The sequence below is a fragment of the Chelonoidis abingdonii genome, chromosome 24 (assembly GCF_003597395.2).
Source record: "Chelonoidis abingdonii isolate Lonesome George chromosome 24, CheloAbing_2.0, whole genome shotgun sequence".
NCBI lineage: Eukaryota > Metazoa > Chordata > Testudines > Testudinidae > Chelonoidis > Chelonoidis abingdonii.
Window position 1 is genome coordinate 21,319,999 of NC_133792.1, and position 25,741 is coordinate 21,345,739.

A 25,741-nucleotide genomic window follows, 5' to 3' on the forward strand; every position below is an offset into this window, starting at 1 on the left:
GACATGAGCAACACATCTGGAAGAACAACAGTTACGAAAGGTAGGTAACCGTTTTTTCTTCTTCGAGTGCTTTCTCATGTCAATTCCATTCTAGGTGACTCGAAAGCAGTATCCCCAGGGGTGGGCTTGGAATTCACAGTGTTGCAGATTGAGTACAGCTCTGCTGAAACTAGAGTCACCTTGAGCTTGGTGAATCAGCGCAAAGCGTAAAGTGCACGTGTGCACGGATGACCAGGTCGCAGCCCGACAAATTTCTTGAATCGGTACCTGAGCGAGGAAGACTGCCAAGGACGTCTGCACCCTAGTCAAGTGAGCCATCAGGATCGCCAATGGAGGCACCTTCGCCAACTTATAACAGTAATGGATGCAGGCAGTGATCCATGATGACAGTCACTGGGCGACCCTTCATCCTGTCTGTGACAGCAACTAACAACTGCACTGACTTTCGGAACGGCTTCATTCTATCTACATAGAAGGCCAGTACCCTTCTGACACCAATAAACTCTATGCACTGGACTGGCATTAACGTGGACTTTTCAGTGTTTATTAACAGGCCGAGGTCACTGCAGGTGGAACGTACCAGATCGAGGCTCCTTTGCACCTGCTCCGGAGACCTGCCCTTGATGAGCCAGTCATCGAGATTGGACTCCCCGACGTCTCAGGTAAGCTGCAACCGGTGCCACGCATTTTGTGAATGCCCTGGGGGCCAAGGACAGGCCAAAGGGGACCGCTGTAAACTGGAACTCCAGCCACTATGAAACAATTAACTATTTACAGCTAGAAGCAAAAGGCGAGGATAGAAGATAAATCACTAGCCGCTTGCGAAGCCAGAGATAGAAGTGCTCTGACTGAACACCCTGGGTGGTAAGAAGGAACTGAGAGGGCATAGGACCAGCAACGCACATGGCATGAGTGTGCCACTCCATAGAGTGCCACAGCTGGCCCTACAGATACCAGTAAGGCAAAAGCCTCAGAAGACCACACACTTACAATGGAATCGACACAAGCATGCACTTGAAGAAGAACATGTATTATAACTTATTAAATATTTCAATTCATCTGAAAGAATCTTTATGGTCAAGTTTCTCTGTGCTGCAAACTTTGCTCACTTACCTACAGACTATCTACTTCAGTTACAGGTTCTTTAGGTTGAAGAGATGGTTTACTGAGTCATACCTTTTACAAGAGCTTCCTTCTTCACTGCAGAGAAAGCTGAGCGTGCACCAGGATGGTTTGAATCCATGAGAGCTAAAGCATAAGCAGCTATTGCCAAGATAAATGTGCTTTGGGCAGCTTGCACATTTTTCAGCAAATACTCTTCTGCTGCATTTTTAGCTTCTTGGATTTTCTGAAAAGGTGAACAGGAGGTTATATGTATTGGAAGGATAATCATCTATTGTACTACCAAGGCATTATGTATTTATACAGTACCTTCTATAACCAAATCCCCAGGTAAATGATCTCGTTTGTTCTTTTGCTTATTTTGGAAGCTGCATCACCACTGTGGCTCACTAAAGGCTAAATCACCACGTATATATTAACACTTGACACTGGAAGTAACTCTTATGATAAAAGAAAAAAGAGCTTTGGTTTGTGGGTGGTTTGGGTTAAGAGAGAATCATAGATCCTCATGATCAATCCTGACTTGCCTCTGGGTCAGGGCTGGGGGGAAGGGTGAAGGGGGAAATCCAAGGACAGCAGAACACAGAAGACAGAATATGATTGCCTGGGGCCTCATTGGAGAAATGAAAGCATTACATACCTGTGTTGGACATAAGTGAATGGCCTTTGCAAGTCCAACAACAGAAAAAGCTGTGAGATACAAAGTTTTTTCTTTGGCTTCTTTAGGCAAAGTACCCTAAAAAAAATCCAAATACGTAAATAAAGCTAGTTAGAAACAGTGCGGTCAATTGATAAAAAGAATATTTTACAGTTTAGGTGAGGAACTAAAGAAAAATTTCAGTAAGAATTATCAGTTCAATAAAATTTTATTTTTACACTGAAAAGAAGTGTTCTTTTGTGAAGAGGTTAATATATTTAAAAAAATACAAACAGACAGACTAGACCAAAAATACATATAAAAGTAATAACAAGCCAATACTTTTTCAGGACTTGTATATCATGATTAGAAAAAGACAATATACATGCTGCTTTTGCAGCATCTAAGTAGTAACAAACAGGTATTTGTAGCTGAAAAATACAGTGAAGTTTGAAAGACTGCGCTACTGTAAAAGTGATTTTAGAAGGAGAGCTGTGTGAACATGTATTACAACTCAGTGAATTATAGAAAAATTATCTATAAATCTCTAATTCAGCATAGCATTTAAGTACTTGCTTACGTGCTTTGCTGAATCAGGGCCTAAAACAGCTTGTGTGTCAAATAGTGGAGTACCTTACGGCAACTTCAGCCCTTAATATATGCACAAATAAAACATGTTTACTGATCATACCTGTAGTTTTACTGGCTGATAACTTGAAAGTTCCTTGAAGGACCCATCTGTCATTTGACAATTTTCAATCAGCCACATCAGTGAATTACAAACAGAAATTTGATCCAGAGTAATATACTGACTAACTTGTCCAAAAATCCTTAAGGCAAAAGCTGTCAACCTGTGAAGGAAATGGAGCAAAATATAGATGTTTTGTTCAGTGTGTGTGGTGATTTTTTTTTGGGGTAGTTTAAAATTCCAAAATGGATAGAGAGCACCAATTTAGGCACAAACTTGGATTACTAAAGATTTGGGTTTACTGTTTGTTGCCATGGGTCAATTAAACCTTTTTGCAGCCCTTTCAGAATGGCTGGCCAAATGTATGACTGTGACAGGGCACTCTTAGTAGCACCCTGGTCACTGATGTGGCTACAACATGAAAAAGGCTGCAGGCTACGAGCAATTAAACACTTTCTCCTGGGGGATTATGAGCACTTTTAATCACTGGGCTAATGATGGGAGGATATAAGTGGAAGAAACAGGAAGCAAGGGGGAGATCAGAAGGAAAGCTCAGGGGGTGACTGCTCCGCACTTTAAATGAGGAATTAAAGGGGGAATTGTCTGGTTTGTTAGGGAAAGGTGTCTACCTCTTTAAGGGATGGAGAGGCAAGAGTGACTTTTGCCACAGCTGCAGAGAGGACAGTGTGGGGACACTGACCCATCCCCCCTTCCGTCCCCAGGGGATGGGTATAAGTACAAACTAGACAGGTGAAACCCTCTTTTACACAAACCGGATGGAGATGCACCCACTCTCCCATCCAGGGAAGTGGTGCAATATCAAGTTTGGTCAGAATCCACTGTGGGCACTGTGCTAGCTGTTCCTTTCTTGTGCGGCTAGGAAGGAATTTTCCCCTCTCCAATAGATTTACCAAGGCAGTGTGTGGGTTTTTTCCCATCTTCTCCACAGCGGGTTCAGGGGAGACTTAGCTGGGGCAAACATGGAATAACAGTTAAACTATAGTGTCGCAACTCATTATATAAATGTGGGGTGGACGTCCAATGCAGATTCTTCATAGAGAAGGGATACAGTGATCAGATAAAGGGATTAGTAAGGGATTTAATGCAGATACATGTTGTTAAAGGAGTGGAAACAGGAATGTTCAAGGGCTCCTATGACTGGCACAGCAGGGAGCCAACTCTCCCTCCTTTGTAGCCCACCTTAACCCTCATTTGTGGGGGCGGGGAAGAGGGGAGCATTGTAAGATCCCAGCAGTGGGTTGGCTGGGGACCAGGATGGAAAGGGTTGGGGGACTGATGGAAGCCCTCAGGTATACATTAAAATGATCACGGAATTACCCGCACTGTACACCCAGGTACACCCAGAAAATTAATAATTAAGTTGTGACCTAATTAAACCACATGCACTATCTCCTGTTCTTTTTCCAATATAGCTGGACTATGAGACTGGCTTGAAGAGTGAAGGCTGGAGGGAAACCTCCTCTTGCTGTAAAATTGCAGTCCACTGTTATACTTTGCAATGAAGGAATAAATACACATTTGGCAGTGAAAAGATAACAACCTGGTGCATGTGCCTGAGAGGCCACAGGAGCTGGCCAGGCAGTGAGGTACACTGGGTAGCCACAGAGGCACCCTGTGGCAATGATCAATAGTATTTTTAAATTATCATTGTAAAATAAAGTTAATCAAATCTCATGCTGCAGTGTGTGAGCTGATCTCTACAGAGCACAGGAAGGTGATTTTTCCTTAAATATAATACTGCACAATAGTCTTGGCATATTGTGGGAGACTTTCCACCCTTCTCTGAACCATCAGCAATTAGTCACTGAGAGTCACTTCTTCCTTTAAATACTTAGGCAAAAGTGTTGCCCATGATCCATAAGTGGAACTAACAGTGGTATTGATGGAGTACTGTGCACAGATTAAAGGCAATACAAAATATGGCCCTTAAACATTCATCACTGTAAAAACACAGGACTGAATCAAACCTTTCAGATCTACTGTAATAAAATCATTTTAACTCACCAAGTGCTGGATGTCCCGTCTTTCCACATGCTGTACGAGAAGTCTCTGTTTCTGAATGACAGGATGCTTACAATACCTAAGATATACAAAAACCAGACAGTGTTTCCGAAGCACTAATTTCTATTCGAATTATGTTTCTTCGCTCAGAAGAAAAATTAACCTCTCCTTGATAACTGGCCTTTAATTGTTTTGTTTCTAAAAAAGCAGTTAACTTCCAACTCAAAGAGATAATATTAAATTATGCTAATTGTGCATGTCAACTAAAACTTTAAATAAAATATGATCTTATTTTATAGGGTGCGCAACATAGGTGTCAGTTCTTCAAGCAATTTTGTAGTTCAGCCACTACAGAAACATTATGTGAAACATAGCTAACCCTACAGTTTTAGTTAAAAATAATTTTTTTAAATACATTAGCTTTATTACATTTTCATCAAATATTAAACATTAACTTTCCTATCCAACAGTACCTACAAGACCTTAGAACTTTCAAATGAAACCAGAAATTGGAGACCAAATTTTTCTACCTTCTTTCATCTTCCTTCTCATGTTAACTCTTGATGTTATGGTTTCAGGGCCAAGTAAATTCCAGTTATTGGACTTTTCCAGGTAGTGAAAGACATAAAATACTGGAGCAATACTCATGAGCTCTGCCTCTGCACTGCCCTTGGGCAAATTAGTAAGAAACTGGACACCTTCACGTTTGAGAACAGCAGAGATTACCTCACCCAAAAACTGTCCTGTGAAGAAAAACAACATGGTTAATTGCTGCCTCAGAAATACTGAACAGGCATAACTCTTATTGACTTAATTGGGAGTTGTGCAAATACACTTCTACCTCGATATAACGCTGTCCTTGGGAGCCAAAAGATCTTACCGCGTTATAGGTGAAACCATGTTATATTGAACTTGCTTTGATCCACCGGAGTGCGCAGCCCTGCCACGCCCCGGCTCCCCGGAGCACTGCTTAACCGTGTTATATCAGGTGGCGTTATATCGAGGTAGCGGTGTACATCTGAAGGTGGAATTTCGCTCATAATATTTAGAGATACTGTAATCATTTTCTATTAAAATCTATTAATAAAGATAGGATTTTAAGACAAGATAATCTTTAAATAAAAGGCTGGTCTAAATAGCCTTTTCTCAAAAGAAAGAGAGAACCTGAGAGTATAGTCAGGTGGGTAGAGCAGAAAAAAAGGAAATTAAGAAAGAGAGCAAGCATGTATGTAGAAACTAAATATAAAATACTGCATAAATTTCATTCCAATTTACCTTTTATACTCACAGTCCTGTCAATTTTCGTTTTGGGGACCAGATCTAATGGTGTCCTGTGTCGAAATTCTTGTCGTCTTCTGATTATACCTGCAATTGGAAATAAATACATATATATCACAGCATATTTATAGCATTACCTACGTAATTGCAGAATTTAGATCCCTGCAGCCCTGCTGGGTCAGATTTGAGGCCATAGCTATTTGCCAATTTAGCAAACCAACACAAAAAATCATGAAAACTAGAGTTGGGTCTAAAATTCAGATTCAAACAATTCTCAGCTTTGAAAAAGTTCAGATCCAGACCCTAATTCCATAATAAATTAAACTAATACTTGGATCTTTAGAAAAGTTCTAGTCTTGATCAGAATTTTGGGGTATAGATTAATCTCTAATTAAACTGGATTATTTTCTATTCTAGCAAAAGCAGCACTTGGTAGTTGGTTTTCCTGCACAGGTAAATTTAGAAAAATCTCAAAGTCTGCATGCCATATAAGATATGAGTAAATGTTTCTCTAACCATTCCAATTAATCAAAATGGCTAGCTACTTTGAAAGGGACTCCATTATTGTGTGCTAGGGCATGCAATTTCACAGTAGAGACATGTGAACGTAATCTCATAAAGAACTACTGATTTTGATGTTTGTATGAGATTGCAGAGTAAAAGAACAAATAAGAAGATACAAAATCACTTTCCATACCATAAACACCTTGTGGATCCAGAGAAAAGCCTGCATGAAGTTCTCTTTTAATACCTTCTGGCTGCAATCAAGATGAGGCCAAAACTAAGCTGTACATCGAAGTACTTTGTTTAATTTAACACACTGACTAAAGCAATAATTTTAAAATACTGTATCATACAATCAAACCCACATAATCTTTGTCTAATTCTCAGTTTGAACGTTTTAAGCTGCTGCTGCCAGCCATTTGTTTTCAAAACAAAACCTTCAACCAAAATTAGCAACTGATATAAATAAAGTCTATGGGAATTATAAAACTCTAATAAATATATATTTACAATAAATATATTTAAGTATTTTAAGAACTGATGAAAACTACATCATCAATATTCTATACTCTATTTGCTTATTTTAAGTCACAAGCTACACACATCAGATTTACACCTATTTGCCTGCTAGTTGTCAACCACTGTAATCCACACATTTAAAAAAGTAAACACATAAGGGCCCAATCCTGCCGTTGCATCATGGCATAACTCTCAGGGAAGTAAACAAGAGTTTTATATGTGAAAGGACTGCAGGATCAGGCAAATGTTTTATGCCTTTCTATACACATCAGAATAGAGATTGTTTAACAACTGCTGCTACTGATAGATCTGTTAAAACAGAATGACAAGACTATTTGTAGGTGCATTATTTGTTATTTTACAGCATCCAAAAGAATGATACACACTTTTTAACACATGTAAATTACATATGACCCCTGGATTTCATAAGTCAAATGAAGTCATGTTCATAGTATGATTTCATATATTTATAAAATACCATCCATTTATTATGACTTAATCTATTCAAAAAGAGCAAAAAGTTCTAAGGAAGCTTTTGGTCTTACCACCACACGCAATGTTTTCACTAAAACTTCACTGTTCTGTTCAGTCAACAATGTAAAGTTGATTGTATGAAGACCTAGTTCCAGAGGGAGTATTCTGAATGTAACTGATGCAACAGAAGAGCCAGCTAGGTTCTGAAATTTACAACTCTGTAACCCTTGCTGAGCACTTGCAGAGCCTTTGAACAAACAGATTCCATCTCCAACTGTTGCTTTAACACAGAACTGAAACATCAGAAAAGATTTAAAAAGATTAAAAATAAATGTTACATTGAGTGTTAGATTACACTAAACAATTTTACCATTGTTAGCAATGTGTAAAAGTGATTAACTTTCTTATTATTGTTATTATTTGCATTATAGCACACAGAGGCCCAAACTAAGGATCAGAGAGCGATAGCACTAGGCATCGTATATACATTTGCATATAATTTTTCTTTGCAACATTTTTCTGTAAAATTTCACTGTTCTGTTTCAGTGTATTTTTCACCACTAAAATTTTGCTCTTCTATTAAATCTCCAGACATTTGCTTTCAAAAATGTGTAACCAAGAAAACCACCTTCCATTTGAAATTTCAAACTCAAAATTTTGAGCAGAAGCAGAAGTGTTATATCATTTATTTTTTACTATTTATATTAGAATAGAACACAAAAGTTGCTACGTAATTTCAAAACACAGAGGAAGATGCAGTCCCTAAGCCCCAAAGAGCATGCAGTTTAAAAAGAGACAGACAAAGGGTAAGGAAAAGGGATACAACATCCAAGCAAGGAGGTGAGGGTGATAACTGGGACATCGTATTAGTACAGCAAACATCTTTAAAAAAATTATTTTGTGCACTGTACTTTTACATGAGAGGAGAAGGTGGATGCTACAAAAAGAAAAAAAAACTTTATTATGTTGCTGAATGCTTCTGGGGTTACTACTGAACTGATCCCTCCTTCCCTGTCCTATCTAAGATTTTTCTACCAAAGCTAACACTATGGGCCCTCAAACATGTAGTCTGTGCCTGACCAGTGGGAGGGAAGGACTAGAATAGGGAGTGAAGCAGGAAGATGCAAAGATTAGTGCATTTCTTGATGTACAAAATTGTTTATTCTTCAGTCTTAAAAAGTTTTTTCCAGATTTGATCCAGAGCGCTGCCCTCTCAGTTCAGGAAGCTAATATGTAGAAACTCCATCCAGGATTATATTCCCTAGAGTCCATTGGTAGCTGGCTTCAGAATTTAGTGCAAGTCATTTCATGTGTCAGTTCTACTTATGCCATTTTGGCTTCCGTTTTTCACCACCTCTCATTGAGAACTGGCTAGGCCACACACCAGGATATTCTACAAGCACAGCTTTTGTTTCTGCCTGGGTGCAGAACTTTCAAATTGTGCCCAAATACAACGTGATGGGCGCTACAGGAATAAAATAAATTAAATTATGAAGTACCATGCTGCATTTTGTAACAACTGGAGAATCCTGACTTATGCATATTGACTGGAAAACTGCAGAAACAAATCCTTTGTCAGTTCATCATAATACTGTACTACTTATATAAAATTCAGAAAATCCACAAATTACCATTGTTCTGGAATCTCTGTAGTTGTAAACAGATCCTTTTAACTCAATTTGTTCTCCACGCACAACAGAATAAGGTATATGCATGCTCAGGAAAACGTCTTTTAAAACCTGCACTTGGAGTGCATCAGCAACACATATACCTAGGAAGAATTAAAAACATAATAGCACAGTATGATATAAGCAGCACCACACATTTTATGCAGACTATTCTCTCATTCCAAGAAGCAGGTCCATACCACTCCTCACACCCATGTCACCTTTCTGGTTTCCTATCAAATTACAAAATCTACTTTGAAATTGTCAGCTTGTGTTTTCTGAAATCATCAGGGATTTGCTCCACTTTCTCTTTCTGAGTTGCTATCTGTCTAATTTCTTGTGCTCACTCCAGTCCTCCTACTCCGGTTTCTTCTCAGTTCTCTCCTTCCTAGTGCTAGGATTTTCTCTTTCAGCTGTACTACCCCATCTATCACTAACTCTCTGCTCCTCCCTTTCTTCAAAAAATTAAGCTACTTCCTCTCTTAAGATCTTATTGTGGAATTTTCTTTTTCTCTTTAGCCTCCTATATGACAACTGTAAAATAGAATCGCAGCCAGGGCAGAAGTATTAACATTTTTTTTTAATTTTTAACTTCTGAGAAGTACATAACAGATATTCAAACAATAAGCATATTGAAAAAATAGTAAACTAGATGACATGACTTAAAATCAGATTACTCTGATTACGGTCTTTCTTTCTTGCCACTCAAAATTAATTTCCATGATGCTTTTGCATAAAAGATTCTCACAGACTCCAAGCATCAAAGGTTGATCCTTTATTCCATTTGACAAATAGGATTAGAAGTTTTCAGATGGTGTATAAGATTGGTTCTGGTGCTTACAGTTTTACAGATAGTGGTAAAATCAAGCCAGAATTAAACAAAAAGTAAAAACAAAAGAAGGTAACCAAAATATGACAATTTTAATGTATGATATTTCATGAACCAACAGGGCTAAAGAAGAGCACTCTCTTGCTAATAATACATAGTATTAGTTTCTGTTCCTGGTGTTCCAAGAGATCTGGCCAGCAAACATGAAGGCTATTTATCAGATAGGCCAGGATACTTTCAGCATTCCAAGCCTCTAAGAGCAGTTTTCACATGATACTGATGGTCAAGGGGGAATGTTCAGCTAAATTATATATTAGTGGGGAAGGAAAAGAGAATCTTGGATCTCTCAAGACATCTAGATAGACTTTCGTGTAGTACCGAGGAGCCGGTGGTTGCGGTACATGTAGGTACCAGAGACATAGGGAAGGATAGGAGAGATGTCCTGGAGGCCAAATTTAGGCTGCTAGGTAAAAGATTGAAGTCCAGAACCAACACAGTAGCATTCTCTGAAATACTTCCAGTTCCACACACAGGGCCAGTTAGACAGCCAGAACTGCAGGGTCTCAATGCATGGATGAGATGATGGTGTAGGAAGGAGGGATTCAGATTTATTAGGAACTGGGAAAACTTTTGGGAAAAAGGGAGCCTATACAGGAAGGATGAGCTCGACCTAAACCAAAATGGAACCAGATTGCTGGCACTTAAAATTAAAAAGGTCATAGAGCAGTTTTTAAACTAAGGGCTGGGGGAAAATTGATAGGTGTGGAGAAGCACGTAGTTCAGACAGCGACATCTGCTAGGGGAGGATCTATTGATGGAGATTCTCTATGTCCTAGTAAAGAGGAGAGGATGGAAGATAATAAAATAGGAGAAGGATCTGATGAGAAACAGTCAAATGAAAAAAGTCTCATTCAATTACATCACGTAATGGCAGACAGCTAAAAAGTGACAAGTTTTTAAAGTGCTTATTTACCAATGCTAAATAATAAGATAGGTGAACTAGAGTGCTTTATATTAAATGAGAGTATTGATATAATAGGCATCACAGAAACTTGGTGGAATGAGGATAATCAATGGGACAGTTATACCAGAGTACAAAATATATCAGAAGGACAGAACAGGTCATGCTGGTGGGGGAGTGGCACTCTGTGTGAAAGAAAGCGTAGAATCAAATGAAGTAAAAATCTTAAATGAACGAACTGTACCCTAGAATCTCTATGGATAGTAATTACATACTCTAATAATAAGAATATAGCAGTAGGGATATATTACCAACCACATGACCAGGATGGTGATAGTTGACTATGAAATGCTCAGAGAGATTAGAGAGGCTATTAAAATAAAAAACTTAATAATAAATAGTTGAAATCCCCCATCACCATATTGACTGGGTACATGTCACCTCAGGATGGAATGCAGAGATAAAGTTTCTTGACACCTTAAATGATTGCTTCTTGAAGCAGGTAGCCCCAGAACCCACAAGAGGTGAGGCAATTCTTGATTTAGTCCTAAGTGGAGCACAGGATCTTGTCCGAGAGGTGAATATAGCTGGACCACTTGGTAATAGTGACCATAATATAATTAAATTTAACATCTCTGTGGTGGGGAAAACACCACAGCAGCCCAACACTGTAGCATTTAATTTCAGAAAGGGAAACTACACAAAAATGAGGAGGTAAATTAAACATAAATTAAAAGGTACAGTGCCAAAAGTGAAATCCCTGCAAGCTTTTTATCCCTTTTTATAGACACCATAACAAAGGCTCAACCTAAATGTATACCCCAAATTAAAAAACATACTAAGAGAAACAAAAAAATGCCACTGTTGCTAAACAACAAAGTAAAATAAGCAGTGAGAAGCAAAAAAGGTATCCTTTTAAAAGTGGAAGTTAAATCCTAGTGAGGAAAATAGAAGGGAACATAATCTCTGGCAAATGAAATGTAAAAATATAATTAGGAAGGCCAAAAAGGAATTTGAAGAACAGCTAGCCAAAGACTCAAAAAGTAACAGCAAAAAAATGTCTAAGCACATCAGAAGCAAGAAGCCTGCTCAGCAACCAGTGGGGCCACTGGACAAGCTGCTAAAGGAGCACTCAAGCACAATAAGGCCATTGCGGAGAAACTAAATGAATTCTTTGCATCAGTCTTCATGCATGAGGATGTGAGGGGAGATTTCCAAACCTGAGCCCTTCTTTTTAGATGACAAATCTGAGGAACTGTCCCCGACTGAGGTGTCATTAGAGGGGATTTTGGAATAAACTGATCAACTAAACAGTAATAAGCCACCAGGACCAGATGCCATTCATCCAAGAGTTCTGAAGGAACTCAAATGGGAAATTGCAGAACTACTAACTGTAGTTTGTAACCTATCGTTTAAATCAGCTTCTGTACCAAATGACTGGAAGATAGCTAATGTGATGCTAATTTTTAAAAGGGGTTCCAGAGGTGATCCCGACAATTACAGGCCGTTAAGCCTGACTTCAGTACTGGTCAAACTGGTTGAAACTGTAGTAAAGAACAAAATTGTCAGACACATAGATGAACACAGTTTGTTGGGGAAGAGTCAACATGGTTCTTGTAAAGGGAAATCATGCCTCACTAATCTACTAGAATTCTTCGAGGGGGTCAACAAGCATGTGGACAAGGGGGAGCCAGTGGATATAATGTACTTAGATTTTCAGAAAGCCTTTGACAAGGTCCCTCACCAAAGGCTCTTAAACAAAGTAAGCTGTCATGGGGTAAGAGGGAAGGTCCTCTCATGGATCAGTAACTGGTTAAAAGATAGAAAACAAAGGATACGAATAAATGGTGGGTTTTCAGAATGGAGAGAGGTAAACAGTGGTGTCCCCCAGGGTCTGTACTGGGACCAGTCTTGTTCAACATATTCATAAATGATCCGGAAAAAGGGGTAAAGAGTGAGGTGGCAAAATTTGCAGAGGATGTTGTGAAGGCCAAGACTGTAATAGGGTTCAAAAAAGAACTAGATAAGTTAATGGAGGATAGGTCCATCAATGGCTTTTAGCTAGGATGGACAGGGATGGTGTCCCTGGCCTCTGTTTGCCAGAAGCTACGGAAGGGTGACAGGGGATGGATCACTTGATTATCTGTTCTGTTCATTCCCTCTGGGGCACCTGGCATTGGCCACTGTTGAAAGCACAGGATCCTGGGATAGATGGACCTTTGGTCTGACCCAGTATGGCCATTCTTATGAAAGGAAAATGTCTTGCAAAAGAAAACTAAATCCAAAAGCTCACTAATTATTTTGGTTGCCCGTAGTGAGGTCCTGATGCTTACCTTTATCTGAAATGCCAACACCTTGTATTTCCCATGTAGTCAGAGAATCAGGCAGAGTCACTGAAAGGGCCTTTGATCTATATTACAAAATGGTTTTCGAGAATTAGTAAATTTTATAAATTATTATTATTACTTTGTTAATACCAACAATTGGCTCAGCACTATACAACAAGCAGGTAAAGACAGCCTCTGCCCAGAGGAGTTTGCAGGGTCAAAGATTCAGATAATCTGTACAAGAGATCTAGAGTTGTTGACTTAGAACACTGAACACATTTTTGTCTGATTAAGCTTGGTATTCGTTGGCCTTCCAGAAATCAGTGAGTTTTTAGAACTAATATGAATAAAAAGAGAGCTAGGGTCTGACACTCTAGGAATAGGTGGTCAGTTTTCTGCACAGGGACATAATGGAAAAAAATGTCAAGGGGAGTCAGGCCCAGCCCCACCAGAGATTGATCATCTACCTTCCAACTGAGACTCTCAAGTGAATATAAAAGCCAGCAAGTGGCTTAGTTTAGGAGAGGAACTGTGGAAAGGAGGGTGATGCTGCTAGATGTCACTGAATGGAGAGACATACAAGGAAAGGACTTTGGGATCCAGCAGCTATTGTGGCCAGACAGCAAGTGTGAAAAATCGGGACAGGGAGTGGAGGGGTGATAGGAGCCTATATAAGAAAGAGACCCAAAAATCGGGACCATCACTATAAAATCACTATAAAATGAACACTTTGTGTTCATATTCCTGGAGTGGGGAGACAGGCCACTAGCCTACAGTTCTTATAGTTAAGGGAAGTATCATAATGCATATGCACAAGGGGATAGAATTTAAGTTGCACAGACTTAATAAAACCTCTTTAAAAAAATATGGTCAGTCTAAAAACCCTGCAAATTCATAGCAAAGGTATTTGCCCCCTTATGAGTCAATATGAACCCTCTCCACTGAGGGTATGTCAACACTGAAAGTGAAAGTGTAATTATAGCACAGGCAGGCATACTTGTACTAATTTTAATCTAGTTAGCATGGGTATGCCTACCCGTGCTTCAATTACACCTTCACGAGGACTGAAGTAGGCAGCACGATCACTTCCCTCAGTCAACAGTAGAGAAGTAAATTAGGGCTTCTTTCTCTGTATTGAGAAAGCCTTTCAATAAGAGATGGATATCCTAGTTCAGAAAATGGGGCACCTCAGACTCTAGGCAATAGCTGAGCTCTTACAAGTCAGATGACATTAAATGGTTCAGAGTACAGTACCCTGGAGGAACTTGGTGGACTTCCCATAACCAGCTTTCAGGGAAGTAGCTTCGAATCTCTGGCTTGTCCAATCCCAGTAGAGCTTTAAGCTCTGAAAAAGAGAAACAAATAAAGCAATTCAGAGATTCCTAAGGCTTTCCACTCACCACCTCAAAAATCACTGTTTTTGACTTCTGTGATCATATAGCCTAGAATCTTTGCTTATTTTTTTAATTTTACAAGAAAAACAGGAGTTTTAATGTTCTTACAAGAAGGCTGTCATTATCCTAAAACAACCATATACACCCTCATAAATGTACGTATACATTCAGAGACAGTTAAAAACTTACGCATTCTTGCCAGTATTAAAACTTTGTGGGTCTCATTCTCCCGTAGTTTTGTTGCAAATTCACAGCAATCCTTGAATGCTTTTATGCACCTAGGAATACTCTTAATATGCTCAACTCTCTGATCGCAAGTCTGCCCAAGAGGAGATTCTTTTACTCCAGACATACAGCACTTCCGAATCTCTGGATGCAAATATCTGGATGCTGAAATAATAATAAAATATCTTACATAATCCCTTCCTTGAGACAAAATACTTTTAAATGAATGGCTGTAACTGGTCACACTGAAGTAAATTTTCAATCATTCAGGCAATCATGTACAACCATGATAAAGGTGTAGCTTTTAGGAAGAAATTAAATTTGTCATTTTTAAAATCCCAGCATTCAAAGCGACCTCTCCATATTATTGTGAATCAAAATTTTAAAACAAATAAGGAAAAGGATGGAAATGACATTTCAAAAGAAAAAGTCAGCCACAAAAACCACAACCATGTTTTTCTCCCTCTCAATGCCTATATTGCATGAATTGGTGGTCTTAGTCCAATTCTTAATGGATCGTACCCATATTAGAAATGCCAGCAGTGGAACTGGCAGACCTGTGAGCACAGAGGCCAAAAATTAAAAGGACAAAAGCACTCTTCCACTCCTATGAGGAGGTCAGGGTTGGGACAGATTGTCATGCTGTTAATTTGTATTGTGACCATGATTCAGCAAGGAACTTAAGCAAATGCTTAAATTTTAAGAATGTGCTTAAGTTCACTGACTTCAGTTGAAGCATGTGTTTAAGAGCTTTTCTGATTTGAGTTCACTGACAAAGCTGAACAATGAGATTGCAATCTAGCTCGTCCTCTGCACACTCAAGATGTAAACCTTTATATTTCTCATTTGTAATGTACCACCTCTTTTTTTCATATATTCAAACAAAACTTTTGGAGCACCTTTGTTTTTAATTTCCTCTTCAAAGCTGGATCTTCTTGGTCTTACAATTGCTTTACAACTTTCATCTGTTAAAAAAAAACCAAGAACACGTTATAATATTTTTTCCACTAGCTCATCCCAGAATTAAAATAAACCAGGGAAAGTACATTATAGAACTGATCTGTGAATTTGGTAAGTTTTGTTTTGCAGAACTGTGGTATGTAACCTATAATTTAAATCAGCTTCTATATTAGATGACTGGAGGATAGCTAATGTGATGCCAATTTTTAAAAAAAGGCTCCAGAGGCAATCCCGACAATTAAAGGCCAGTAAGCCTGACTTCAGTACCAGGCAAATTGGTTGAAACTACAGTAAAGAACAAAATTGTCAGACACACAGATGAACATAATTTGTTGGAGGAGAAGAGTCAACATGGTTTTTGTAAAGGGAAATCATGCCTCACTAATCTACTAGAATTCTTTGTAGGGGTCAACAAGCATGTGGACAAGGGGGATCCAGTGGATACTGTGTACTTAGATTTTCAGAAAACCTTTGACAAGGTCCCTCACCAAAAGCTCTTAAACAAAGTAAGCTGTCATGCGGTAAGAGGGAAGGTCATCTCGTGGATCCGTAACTAATAATGGTCAGTTTTCAGTATGGAGAGAGGTAAATAGTGATGTCCCTCACAGGTTTGTACCAGGACCAGTCCTGTTCAACATACAGTAACTCCTCACTTAAAGTCGTCCCTGTTAACTTTGTTTCATTGTTAAAGTGCTGATAAATTAGAGAACATGCTCATTATAAGGGACCATTATTTGGCAGCTACCTGCTTTGTCCACTGCTTGGAGAAAGAGCAGCTGGTTGGAGCCAGCTGGTGGGGGCCTGGAACCAGGATGGACCGGCAGCCCCCCCATCAGCTCCCCACTCCCCTAAGTTCCCTGTACAGCAACCACCCAGCAGGCTATAAATTGCCTAGTAGTTCAGCTGTCCCTCCCCCGACTGCCATATGCTGCTTCTGACCTCTGCCTTGGAGCTGCTCCCGACCTCTGCCTTGGAGCTGCTCCCGGGAGCCTCCAATTTGCTGTGCAGAGGTGGGGGGAAGAGGGGTGTTAATGTCAGGGTGTTCCCTTCCCCCATGGTCTGACCCTCGCTCCTTCCTTTACCTCATCTCCACAGAGACGAGGACAGGGAGGACATATGACAAGGCTCAGGATGGAGGGAGCTTGCAGCTGCTGTCTCAACTTGCTGATCTACTTAAAAGGGCAGTGTATTTAGAGTGGGAACAGCATACTTAAAGAGGCAATGCGTGTGTCTCTCACACACACACACATATCATGTATGTCTCTGTCTCTCTCTGCCATGCTGTCTCCCCTCTCTCCATTCGTGCTGCCTTGTAGAGTGCAAGGCTACATTACCAACGTGTTAACCCTTGAGGGCTCAGTTGAGTGCTAGTTCATCATTTAGCAGTAAGGCATTCCCTGGGAAATATCCCATTCTCTTCCACCATCTGACTTCACCACTCAATTAAGCTTCACAATCATCACTGCTGTGTACAATATTAAATTGTTTGTTTAAATCTTATACTGTGTATATGTGTTTATATACAGTCTTTGCTATGGCAAAAAAAGTTTCCCTGGAACCTAACCCCTTCTATTTACATTAATTCTTATGGGGAAATTGGATTTACTTAACATTGTTTTGCTTAAAGTTGCATTTTTCAGAAACATAACTACAACATTAAGCAAGGAGTTACTGTATCCATAAATGATTTTGAAAAAGGGGTAAAGAGTGAGGTGTCTAAATTTGCAGATGATATAAAACTACTCAAGATAGTTAAGTCACAGGCAGACTGTGAAGACCTACAAAAGGATCTCTCAAAACTGGGTGACTGGGCAACAAAATAGCAGATGAAGTATAATGTTGATAAATGCAAAGTAATGCACATTGGAAAACATAATCCCAATTATACATATAAAATGATGGGGTCTAAATTAGCTGTTACCACTCAGGAAAGAGATCTTGGAGTCACTGCGGATAGTTCTCTGAAAACATTCAATGTGCAGCAGCAGCCAAAAAAGCAAACAGAATGTTGGGAATCATTAAGAAGGGGATAGATAATAAGACAGAAAATATCGCATTGCCTCTATATAAATCCATGGTACACCTACATCTTGAATACTGAGTGTAGATGTGGTCACCCCATCTCAAAAAAGAAATACTGGAATTGGGAAAGGTACAGTAAAGGGCAACAAAAATTATTAGGGGTATGGAACAACTTCCACATGAAGAAAGATTAATAAAACTGGGACTTTTCAGCTTGAAAAAGAGACAACTAAGGGAGGATATGACAAAGGTCTATAAAATCATGACTGGTTTGGGGAAAGCAAACAAGGAAGTGTTATTTACTCCTTCTCTTAAGAACTAGGGGTCACCAAAAGAAAATAATAGGTGGCAGGTTTAAAACAAACAAAAGGAAGTATTTCTTCACACAACGCATATTCAACCTGTGGAATTCCTTGCCAGAGGATGTTGTGAAGACCAAGACACTAACAGAGTCCAAAAAAGAACTAGGTAAGTTCATGGAGGATACGTCTATTAATGGCTATTAGCTAGGATGGGCAGGGATGGTGTCTCTAGCCTCTGTTTGCCAGAAACTGGGAATGGGAGGAAGGGAATGGATCATTTGATGATTATCTGTTCTGGTCATTCCCTCTGAAGCACTTAGCATTGGCCACTGTCAAAAGACAGATACTGGACTAGATGGACCATTGGTCTGACCCAGTATGGCCGTTCTTATGTTCTTATTTATAACGTCAGTTCATTTTATAATTGCAATGAGGCACTCTAGGTCCTGGAATACAAGGTATGTATCTTTTTACCATAATTATAATCCTTAGTGCATGTGTATTTATGAGACAATGATTTTAACATTATTCTTCCTCACTGTATAATTAATATAATAATTGTGAGCTATGCTACTTGTAGAAAAACAGATTTGAATTCTCATGCGTAAAGGATAAGTACCTGCTACTTTAGAGTCATCTGCATTAGCATTGGTTAGAAATGTAAGTCCAGCTGATCGGAACACATCAACATTGTTCTGCCCTCCTCCAGCACCACATCCAAGATCACTCTTTTCCAAATCTAACATTACCTGTTGAAAAAAGTAAGCCAGGAGCTCATTTCAGTGTGAAATATATTATATGACTTAAGGGAGCATTATGGACCTGTGAGGATTAACAAGTCATTTAGCCAGTAAAATGAGACAAGACTGACATAGAAATACATTGTGTTCAGTGTTGTTATAGCCATGTCAATCCCAGGATATTAACGAGACAAGGCGCGTGAGGTAATATCTTTTATTGGACCGATTTCTGTTGGTGAGAGAGAAAAGCTTTCAAGCTTACACAGAGCTCTTCTTCAAGTCTGGGAATCTTACTCATCTTGTATTTAGTTGTGACACTCTGAGTAAGATTCCCAGATCTGAAGATGAGCTCTGTGTAAGCTTGTCTCTCTCACCAACAGAATTTGATCCTATAAAAAATATTACCTGACCTACCTTGTCTCACAAAAATACATTGTTATTTTTCTCTTCTTGTACTAAACTGTTGTGTAGTGCTGTTGTAAAATGTTAAACAGCAGCTACATTTCACCACCAAGGTGGCATTCTTTCAGTTGCAAGTGAAGTGAATTCTACATAAATCTGTGAAAACAGAAATCCTAGGTTATCTACTGAACAAGAACATTACATGCAACAGAAATATGAACACCCACATTACTACTCTAGCAGCGTGCCTTAAAAACCTGGCCTGCAGGAATCACTACTAGGACTGAGGAGGGGAGTTCAGTCTCCATGCCAGTTCAATCACGGAGCTCTCCAAAAACAGAGCCAATCACTGTGGATTTTTTGATGACTGGAACTGGGCTAAGCCCCACAACTCATTTCCATAGGGCAAACAATAACTGAAAGACTATTTCGGATTACTATTGACCTCAGCTGGATTTGAACTAGTAACCTAGAGGTGAAAGGCTGTAAATCCCATCACCAAGACTTCTGAATGCATGCAACACAACACAAACTTTTAAACTACCACTATATTTTGTGACTATTACTTAACTCTTTCCATAGACCTTTTTCTTGTTCCTATGATTCCATATATTGCCTTGTCGATAGATGACAAAGCAACAGAAGAACTGAACTGGGTTTTCATGTTAATTGATATAACCATGCCAGGCTTATGAGAGTCTTGTTTTGATAATAACTGAACCTATAAAAGGAAAACAAATATGAGTTACTGAGACGCATGGCCAGAAAGGGTTAAGCATCCTGCAGGAATAATGACCCAAATTCAACCTTTACAGACATGTTAGAAAAGTATTTAAATGGTAATTAGGGCCATTCCATGTCAGATAGGCTAGAACTTTGAAATGCAAACCTATATTAGAAATTAGAGGTGATACTAACTGTATATGTGTACTTACATCTTGTTAGAGGTTAACAGTGTAACCAAACAGTCCCTGTCTATGCCCTATTCTGTTAATTCAGAGATCAAAAGGAAATCTTAACATTTAAATGAACTATAAATATAGTAATATCACTGTATTCATCTTTCTTTGAAATGTCTAGCAAATCACCTACCAGTGGTGGAAAACTGGCAATTGCCTTATATTAATCCCTGTAGCTAATTACTACTGATGCTTAGGAAATAGGTCTACTTCAAAGTTTCCATGATTGCCTATTGTTTACTGAAGGACTCTGAGCTGTCAAGAGAAGGCCTGGAACTGTATAAAGGTCTCTTGGGTCCTGATCCTTTTTACCTCAGATCCGCTTGATGCTCTATGCAGAGGAAGCTTGAGTCATAACCCTGAGCTCTCCAGTCCCATCTGGATCACCCTGAATCAGGGGTGAAAGTAACTTACAGGACTTACCCATACTGCTGGAGTCAGGAGGGGGCATGGCCTCATCCAGAAGAGGTGGGGCCTCTCAAGATTTAAAGGCCCTGGGACACCAGCTGTGGCTGGGAGCCCCAGGGCCTTTAAATCAACCCGGGGCTCCCAGCTGCAGAGATGACTGGGAGCCCCCTGGGCTCATGGGCAAATTACAGGGCCCAGGGCTCCGGTCCCTTTACATCCCCACCACAGCTCCAGCTGGGATTTAAAGGGCTCGGGGCTCCCGTGGCCGCGGGGAGCCCCGAGCCTTGCCGGGCTGGGATCGAGATTTAAAGGACCCGGAGCTCTTGCCGCTGCGGGGAGCTCCGAGCCCTTTAAATCCTGGCCCCAGCCCGGCCGCCAAAGCTGTGGGTGGGATTTAAAGTGCCTGGAGCTCCCCATCGCGCAGGGAGCCCAGAGCCCTTTTAATCCCGGCTGCTGAAGCCAGTGTGGTCCAGCACGGCGTACTGGCTCTTGCCGGTACACCATACCAGACCATACCGGCTTACTTTCACCTCTGCCCTGAATATAAACATTGGACTATAACCTATGGACTAATTCTGAAAGAACTCTATGCAACTACAAAGCTCACCAGCTCTCCTATGAATCTGATCTCAGAACTGTACTCATGTCTGTATGCATACTGCTCTTTTAACCAATACTCTCTCTCTTTTCTTTTTTAATAAATTTTAGTTTAGTTAATAAGGATTGGCACTAAGCATGTATTTGGGTAAGATCTGGAATATTCATTACCCCGGGGAAGTAATGTCCCTGATCCTTTGGGATTGGTAGAATTTATATTATGAATTAGATTTTCAGTAATCCTCATCATATTTGACTTGACTGTCTGGGTGGAGGCCTAAGGCTGGGTTACTTTAAGGAAACTGTGCTGTCGGCTTCTGGGTAACCAGTGAGGTATTATAAAAGCTGTTTTGTGCTGGTTTGGTAAATCTAAGTATAGGAATATCCACTAGCTTTGGAGATTGTCTGCCCCATTCTTTGCAGTTTGCCTGAATTGAGTAACCTCAGTGCAACTCCCCTGGGACTCCAGTCACAGTTACTTTAAAAAATTAAGAGATTTTAAGGCAGACACTTTAACATTTTGGGAAAACATCAGAGAATCTGTGCAGCTCTGAGAGTAGAATTTTGATTATAAAACAAACGTGCCACTTAACTCGAGAATATTTATGGAACTTTTAATACACAGACTCATACACTCACCTGGAGGCTATTGCCACACTTCTGTTCTATATTCAGCCAAACTGAATCAGCTACTAGTTCTGCAGTTTCCTCTCCAGTGACAATGTAGTAGACAAGGAGACGGGCTGAAGGAACCATTTCTTGCGTTAGCTGAAAGCTTAGATTTTCATAATCTGAGCTCATAATCCTCTCCTGAGTTCCAAAACTTACTATTTTCCCTTTGGATAATATCTATAAGATGACGGCAGGGGAAAGAAAACAAAAAGAAAGTAACTAGTCCCAGCAAGTGTTCCTGACTCCCTAGAAAGTCACTTTGGCAAAGACAACGATTGTAGATAATATATTATTTGTGTATCTTAACTGGTGAACAATAACAAAAAGGAAATTAAAAAAAGTTAAATTTTACTTGTAGAAATACTTTTGTCCTTTTGTATTGATTTTTACATGAATTCAAACCACTTTGTAAACATTAATTAAGCCTCACAACAGCATGGAAAACTGGCATCTTAAACTTGAATTCAGAGAATACTAAGAATCATGCATTTGAGATGTTTAATGTAGACCGCCTTAAATTAATGTAAAGGAGAGTTGTGTCAATTGAAATAATATTGTTTGTTTTAATATGAACAGATTGTAATACAACTGAAAGTAGCATTTTTTTATACCATACACCATCCTGTAGCCATTAGATACAATGTAATAGTGTACCTGAAAAAAATTAGGAGTCTAATATGTCAAGTTTTTGTTGGCAGCATGGGGAAGTTTATCTTCCCCTATTCAATGGACCAAATTTAGACCAGTGCAAGGAAAAGGACATAACTCCCCATTCCCAAACAGAAGTGGATATGCACTGCAAATGCTGTATCGATGAGTGCCCATAATCTTCCTCTAATCAACTACATACATACACACATTGCTCCTCAAAAGATTCTTGGCCCTGGGATCATGAACAATTTCCCTACATGAGTGTATGACTTCCAGGAAAAGTAAGCATGTGTCTTAGTGTTTGCTGAATGAGGGTCTTCAATCAGGAAACTGTCAAAAAATCAAGTCTACAAGCCCTTCGCAACTGACCACTGCTGCATTTCTTGTCTAGTGGTGCCATTCTTTGAAATATTGGAGTTCTGTGGGATACTAACTTCACAAGGGACTTAACAGGTACTCGAGGCTGCTGACAAGCAATTAAACACAATGCTGATACAAATGCAGACTGATTTTTTCTCTCATTTTTACAAGTTCTCTCCATGTCAAAATTAATACAGGAGCAATGGGGGAAATGTGTGTTGCTGTCTGAGCAAAACCTGTTCTATAGCTAAATATAGGACTTTGATCTCTCTAGTGTTGTTGATCTGCCACCTTGTACTAAATTACAAAACAATGTTTTAATGTGAAAATACATCTGTTACTTACCAAATAGCTGTAGTGATGTATTTTATGAATATAGTGGCTATGTGGATACACTTTAATGCTCATATAATCCCCTACATGTAGTAGTTTATAGTTTGAAGCCCAGTCAATGTACAGATAGCTTTTGCTGAGCGATGAGTATGCTTTTGCTTCATAGTTTCCAGTTGCCTGATTTTCTTCTGATAGACTTGCATCTGCAGTTTTTAGCTAAACATGATATAAAGTGCATAAGAAGATTTAATACCAAAAACACTCTGAAGTTTTGTACAATGCCTTTTATCCAGCATCTGAAAGCCCTTCATAATTAATCAAGTAAACCTGTGAATCAGGAATTATTAAAGTCATTTTGTAAATAGGTAAACAGTCCAAAAGAGGCTCATGGCCTGATTTCAAGAGCACTAAGCACTCATAACTCTCAAGTAAGTGATAAAGGAAGGATCAGAAGTCAGGCATGCTGACTCCCAACTGCATTCTTTACTTATGAAATTATACCTCCTCCTATTAAATAAATATTAAAAATTAAAATGTAATATAATATGTATACAGGATGGATTAAACGGTTCTGATAAAAATGACAGCCAGCTCAAGCTCTTGTCTGAAATTTAACTCTGCACATTTTGGTTTCAGACAGATGCTGAAATCCCAAAATACCATAAGACACTATTTTGTCCCTCTGTTTGAGATGGTCAGTGAACAATGAACAAAGGGAATTTCTATGAGAAAGCCTGCTTTGGGTAATTTCTAGGCCGAGATAAATTGGTTAATGTTCATTTGGATAACCCGTATCTGAAGTTTTGGTTGTTTATATGAACTGAACCTTTTGAATTAGGTGATCATCTTTAATATAGAGACAAATCAATTTCAACCATTTCATATTTTCTTTTATAAAAAACTGTCAAATCCAAATAAGTAAAAAAAAAACAAAACAACCAACAGTAAAGATTTATATGTGTATACATCTAAATAGAGACGAAAAAGGTCAACAACATATTGAAAGCTACTGTCATTTTGATCAGATGCCTCCAGAATGGGAAAAAGCACTTCGAGGATTTTTATTGTTAAGCAATTCATTTGGATTTTTTAATTTTAATTTTAAAAGTCTATTACAACTAATTAGGATACACACCTGTATTTGGATTTGTTTTGTCTTCATTTCCTCTTTTCCTCACTGTTGTCAGCAAGGGATTAGCTTCAAAATAGTTTAATATACAAGTAACTTTCCTCTAAAGCAATCTTATTCAGTAGTATTGAATATGTGTCACAATACCCCTGTTAGATTATAAAATTGTCAAATTTTCTAATCTACTGGTTTTGTGTGTAAAAAGTTCCCATCTGTATTGCAGACTGGCCAAAGTAAACAGTCAGAGAGTACATACTGTGTGAGAAATACAGGAGTCAGAAGAATTTAACTCACTTGAAATTCCAGTGCTTTGCTAGCAGATGGAATATTAACCACAAATAAAGCAGTTCCATCATTCATGCTTGTTTGTCTTGTCCCAGCATCCGAGCCTTCTTGTACCAATGTAGTTGAATCCATTTGCTCATCATATACATTTGCACTGAGAATTACAGGTAGGTTCCCCACAGGCTGGTCCAATGTATCCTTTACCTGAACCTGATCATTAGAACAGAGAAACTTTGCTATAAAAATGCTATAAAATTCTTTAAATGTGAGCATGAGCATGAGTACCTTGGCAGAAAGTCTGTCCACCTGTCACAGTACTTCAAGAGAGTAAATGGTCAGGCAGATCTCAAGTAACATGCATTAAAAAAACATTCTATGTTATAGCATACAACCATATTGTTTATGTTAACTAACCTTGATGAAGAATGGAAGACCGGGCTTCACAAATAGAGGCGTAGCAACCAAGTTCAATTTGTAGGGAGATAGCGCATATCTGACTCCAGCAAATTCACTTTCTTCACTAAGTCCACCTAATAAAAAACATTTTTCTTTTGAGAAGTGTCTTCCAGGGGTCCCATTTTCTCCCTCAAAAGTCCTATTTCATGGCAACTCACACCATTTGTGGGCCTGAGGAGTCTTTGCACTCAAGGATCAAGCTTTTATCAATAGGAAATTAAATGAATAAAAACCTTAAAAGCCTTTTAAAAAAAACCATGTAAAATTGTGCTGGTGATGTTAAGTTATCCTTCTCGCATCCTTTTTGTAAAAGAGATTTCTGAACACAAAAGAAGATCTTCGGCTAGGAACCATGCCTAAACTTTGTATTTTATTCAGATTTTCACATAAGTATGTTCAAATGAGGGACTAAAAAACCAAAACCCTACCTGTAGATTCCAACACTGTTACAGCAATATACAGGTATGACCCATCTAACTCTTCTAGGCTTTGGTAGCCTATTTCCTTAGCTGCATTTTTGCTATTAAAATCGACCTCTGCAACTCCATCAACTATCTGGTAACAAAACAAAAATAAAGATAAACAAATTATACTGCTGTGCATAGTTTAAAAATAATCTCCAAAGACATGGTTTACAGTGTCTGTCTCAGATGTGCACACGCACAAAATCTATTTACAGCAGAGACCAAGGATAAGAAATTCTAACAAAGGAGAACAGAGTTGCTTCCCTGAAAATTAACCAAGCGATAATAGATGTTCCAAGTTGTGTCCTTGAAGCCAGCAAGAACTAAGAGCACTACATATCCAAGCAATCTTCT

At 39.0% G+C, this 25,741-nt stretch overlaps 1 protein-coding gene across 4 annotated transcripts in view; it reads right to left on the reverse strand.

Moving 5' to 3' along the window:
• Nucleotides 1-25,741, reverse strand: part of C5 (complement C5) — a 64,995-nt gene that overhangs the window by 12,471 nt on the left and 26,783 nt on the right. For all 4 annotated transcript variants that reach the window (XM_075060555.1, XM_075060554.1, XM_032767451.2 and 1 more), the window contains 20 exons: nucleotides 25,352-25,478; nucleotides 24,882-24,997; nucleotides 24,477-24,677; nucleotides 23,066-23,269; nucleotides 21,677-21,886; nucleotides 19,645-19,794; nucleotides 18,551-18,680; nucleotides 15,547-15,612; nucleotides 14,612-14,812; nucleotides 14,283-14,373; nucleotides 13,035-13,111; nucleotides 8,876-9,015; nucleotides 7,316-7,537; nucleotides 6,445-6,505; nucleotides 5,745-5,834; nucleotides 5,000-5,212; nucleotides 4,473-4,548; nucleotides 2,451-2,610; nucleotides 1,763-1,858; nucleotides 1,177-1,348 (listed from right to left, as the gene is read on the reverse strand). In XM_075060555.1, the coding sequence (XP_074916656.1) occupies nucleotides 1,177-1,348; nucleotides 1,763-1,858; nucleotides 2,451-2,610; nucleotides 4,473-4,548; nucleotides 5,000-5,212; nucleotides 5,745-5,834; nucleotides 6,445-6,505; nucleotides 7,316-7,537; nucleotides 8,876-9,015; nucleotides 13,035-13,111; nucleotides 14,283-14,373; nucleotides 14,612-14,812; nucleotides 15,547-15,612; nucleotides 18,551-18,680; nucleotides 19,645-19,794; nucleotides 21,677-21,886; nucleotides 23,066-23,269; nucleotides 24,477-24,677; nucleotides 24,882-24,997; nucleotides 25,352-25,478 (2,803 nt within the window). The remainder of the gene's footprint in view (nucleotides 1-1,176; nucleotides 1,349-1,762; nucleotides 1,859-2,450; nucleotides 2,611-4,472; nucleotides 4,549-4,999; nucleotides 5,213-5,744; nucleotides 5,835-6,444; nucleotides 6,506-7,315; nucleotides 7,538-8,875; nucleotides 9,016-13,034; nucleotides 13,112-14,282; nucleotides 14,374-14,611; nucleotides 14,813-15,546; nucleotides 15,613-18,550; nucleotides 18,681-19,644; nucleotides 19,795-21,676; nucleotides 21,887-23,065; nucleotides 23,270-24,476; nucleotides 24,678-24,881; nucleotides 24,998-25,351; nucleotides 25,479-25,741) is intronic.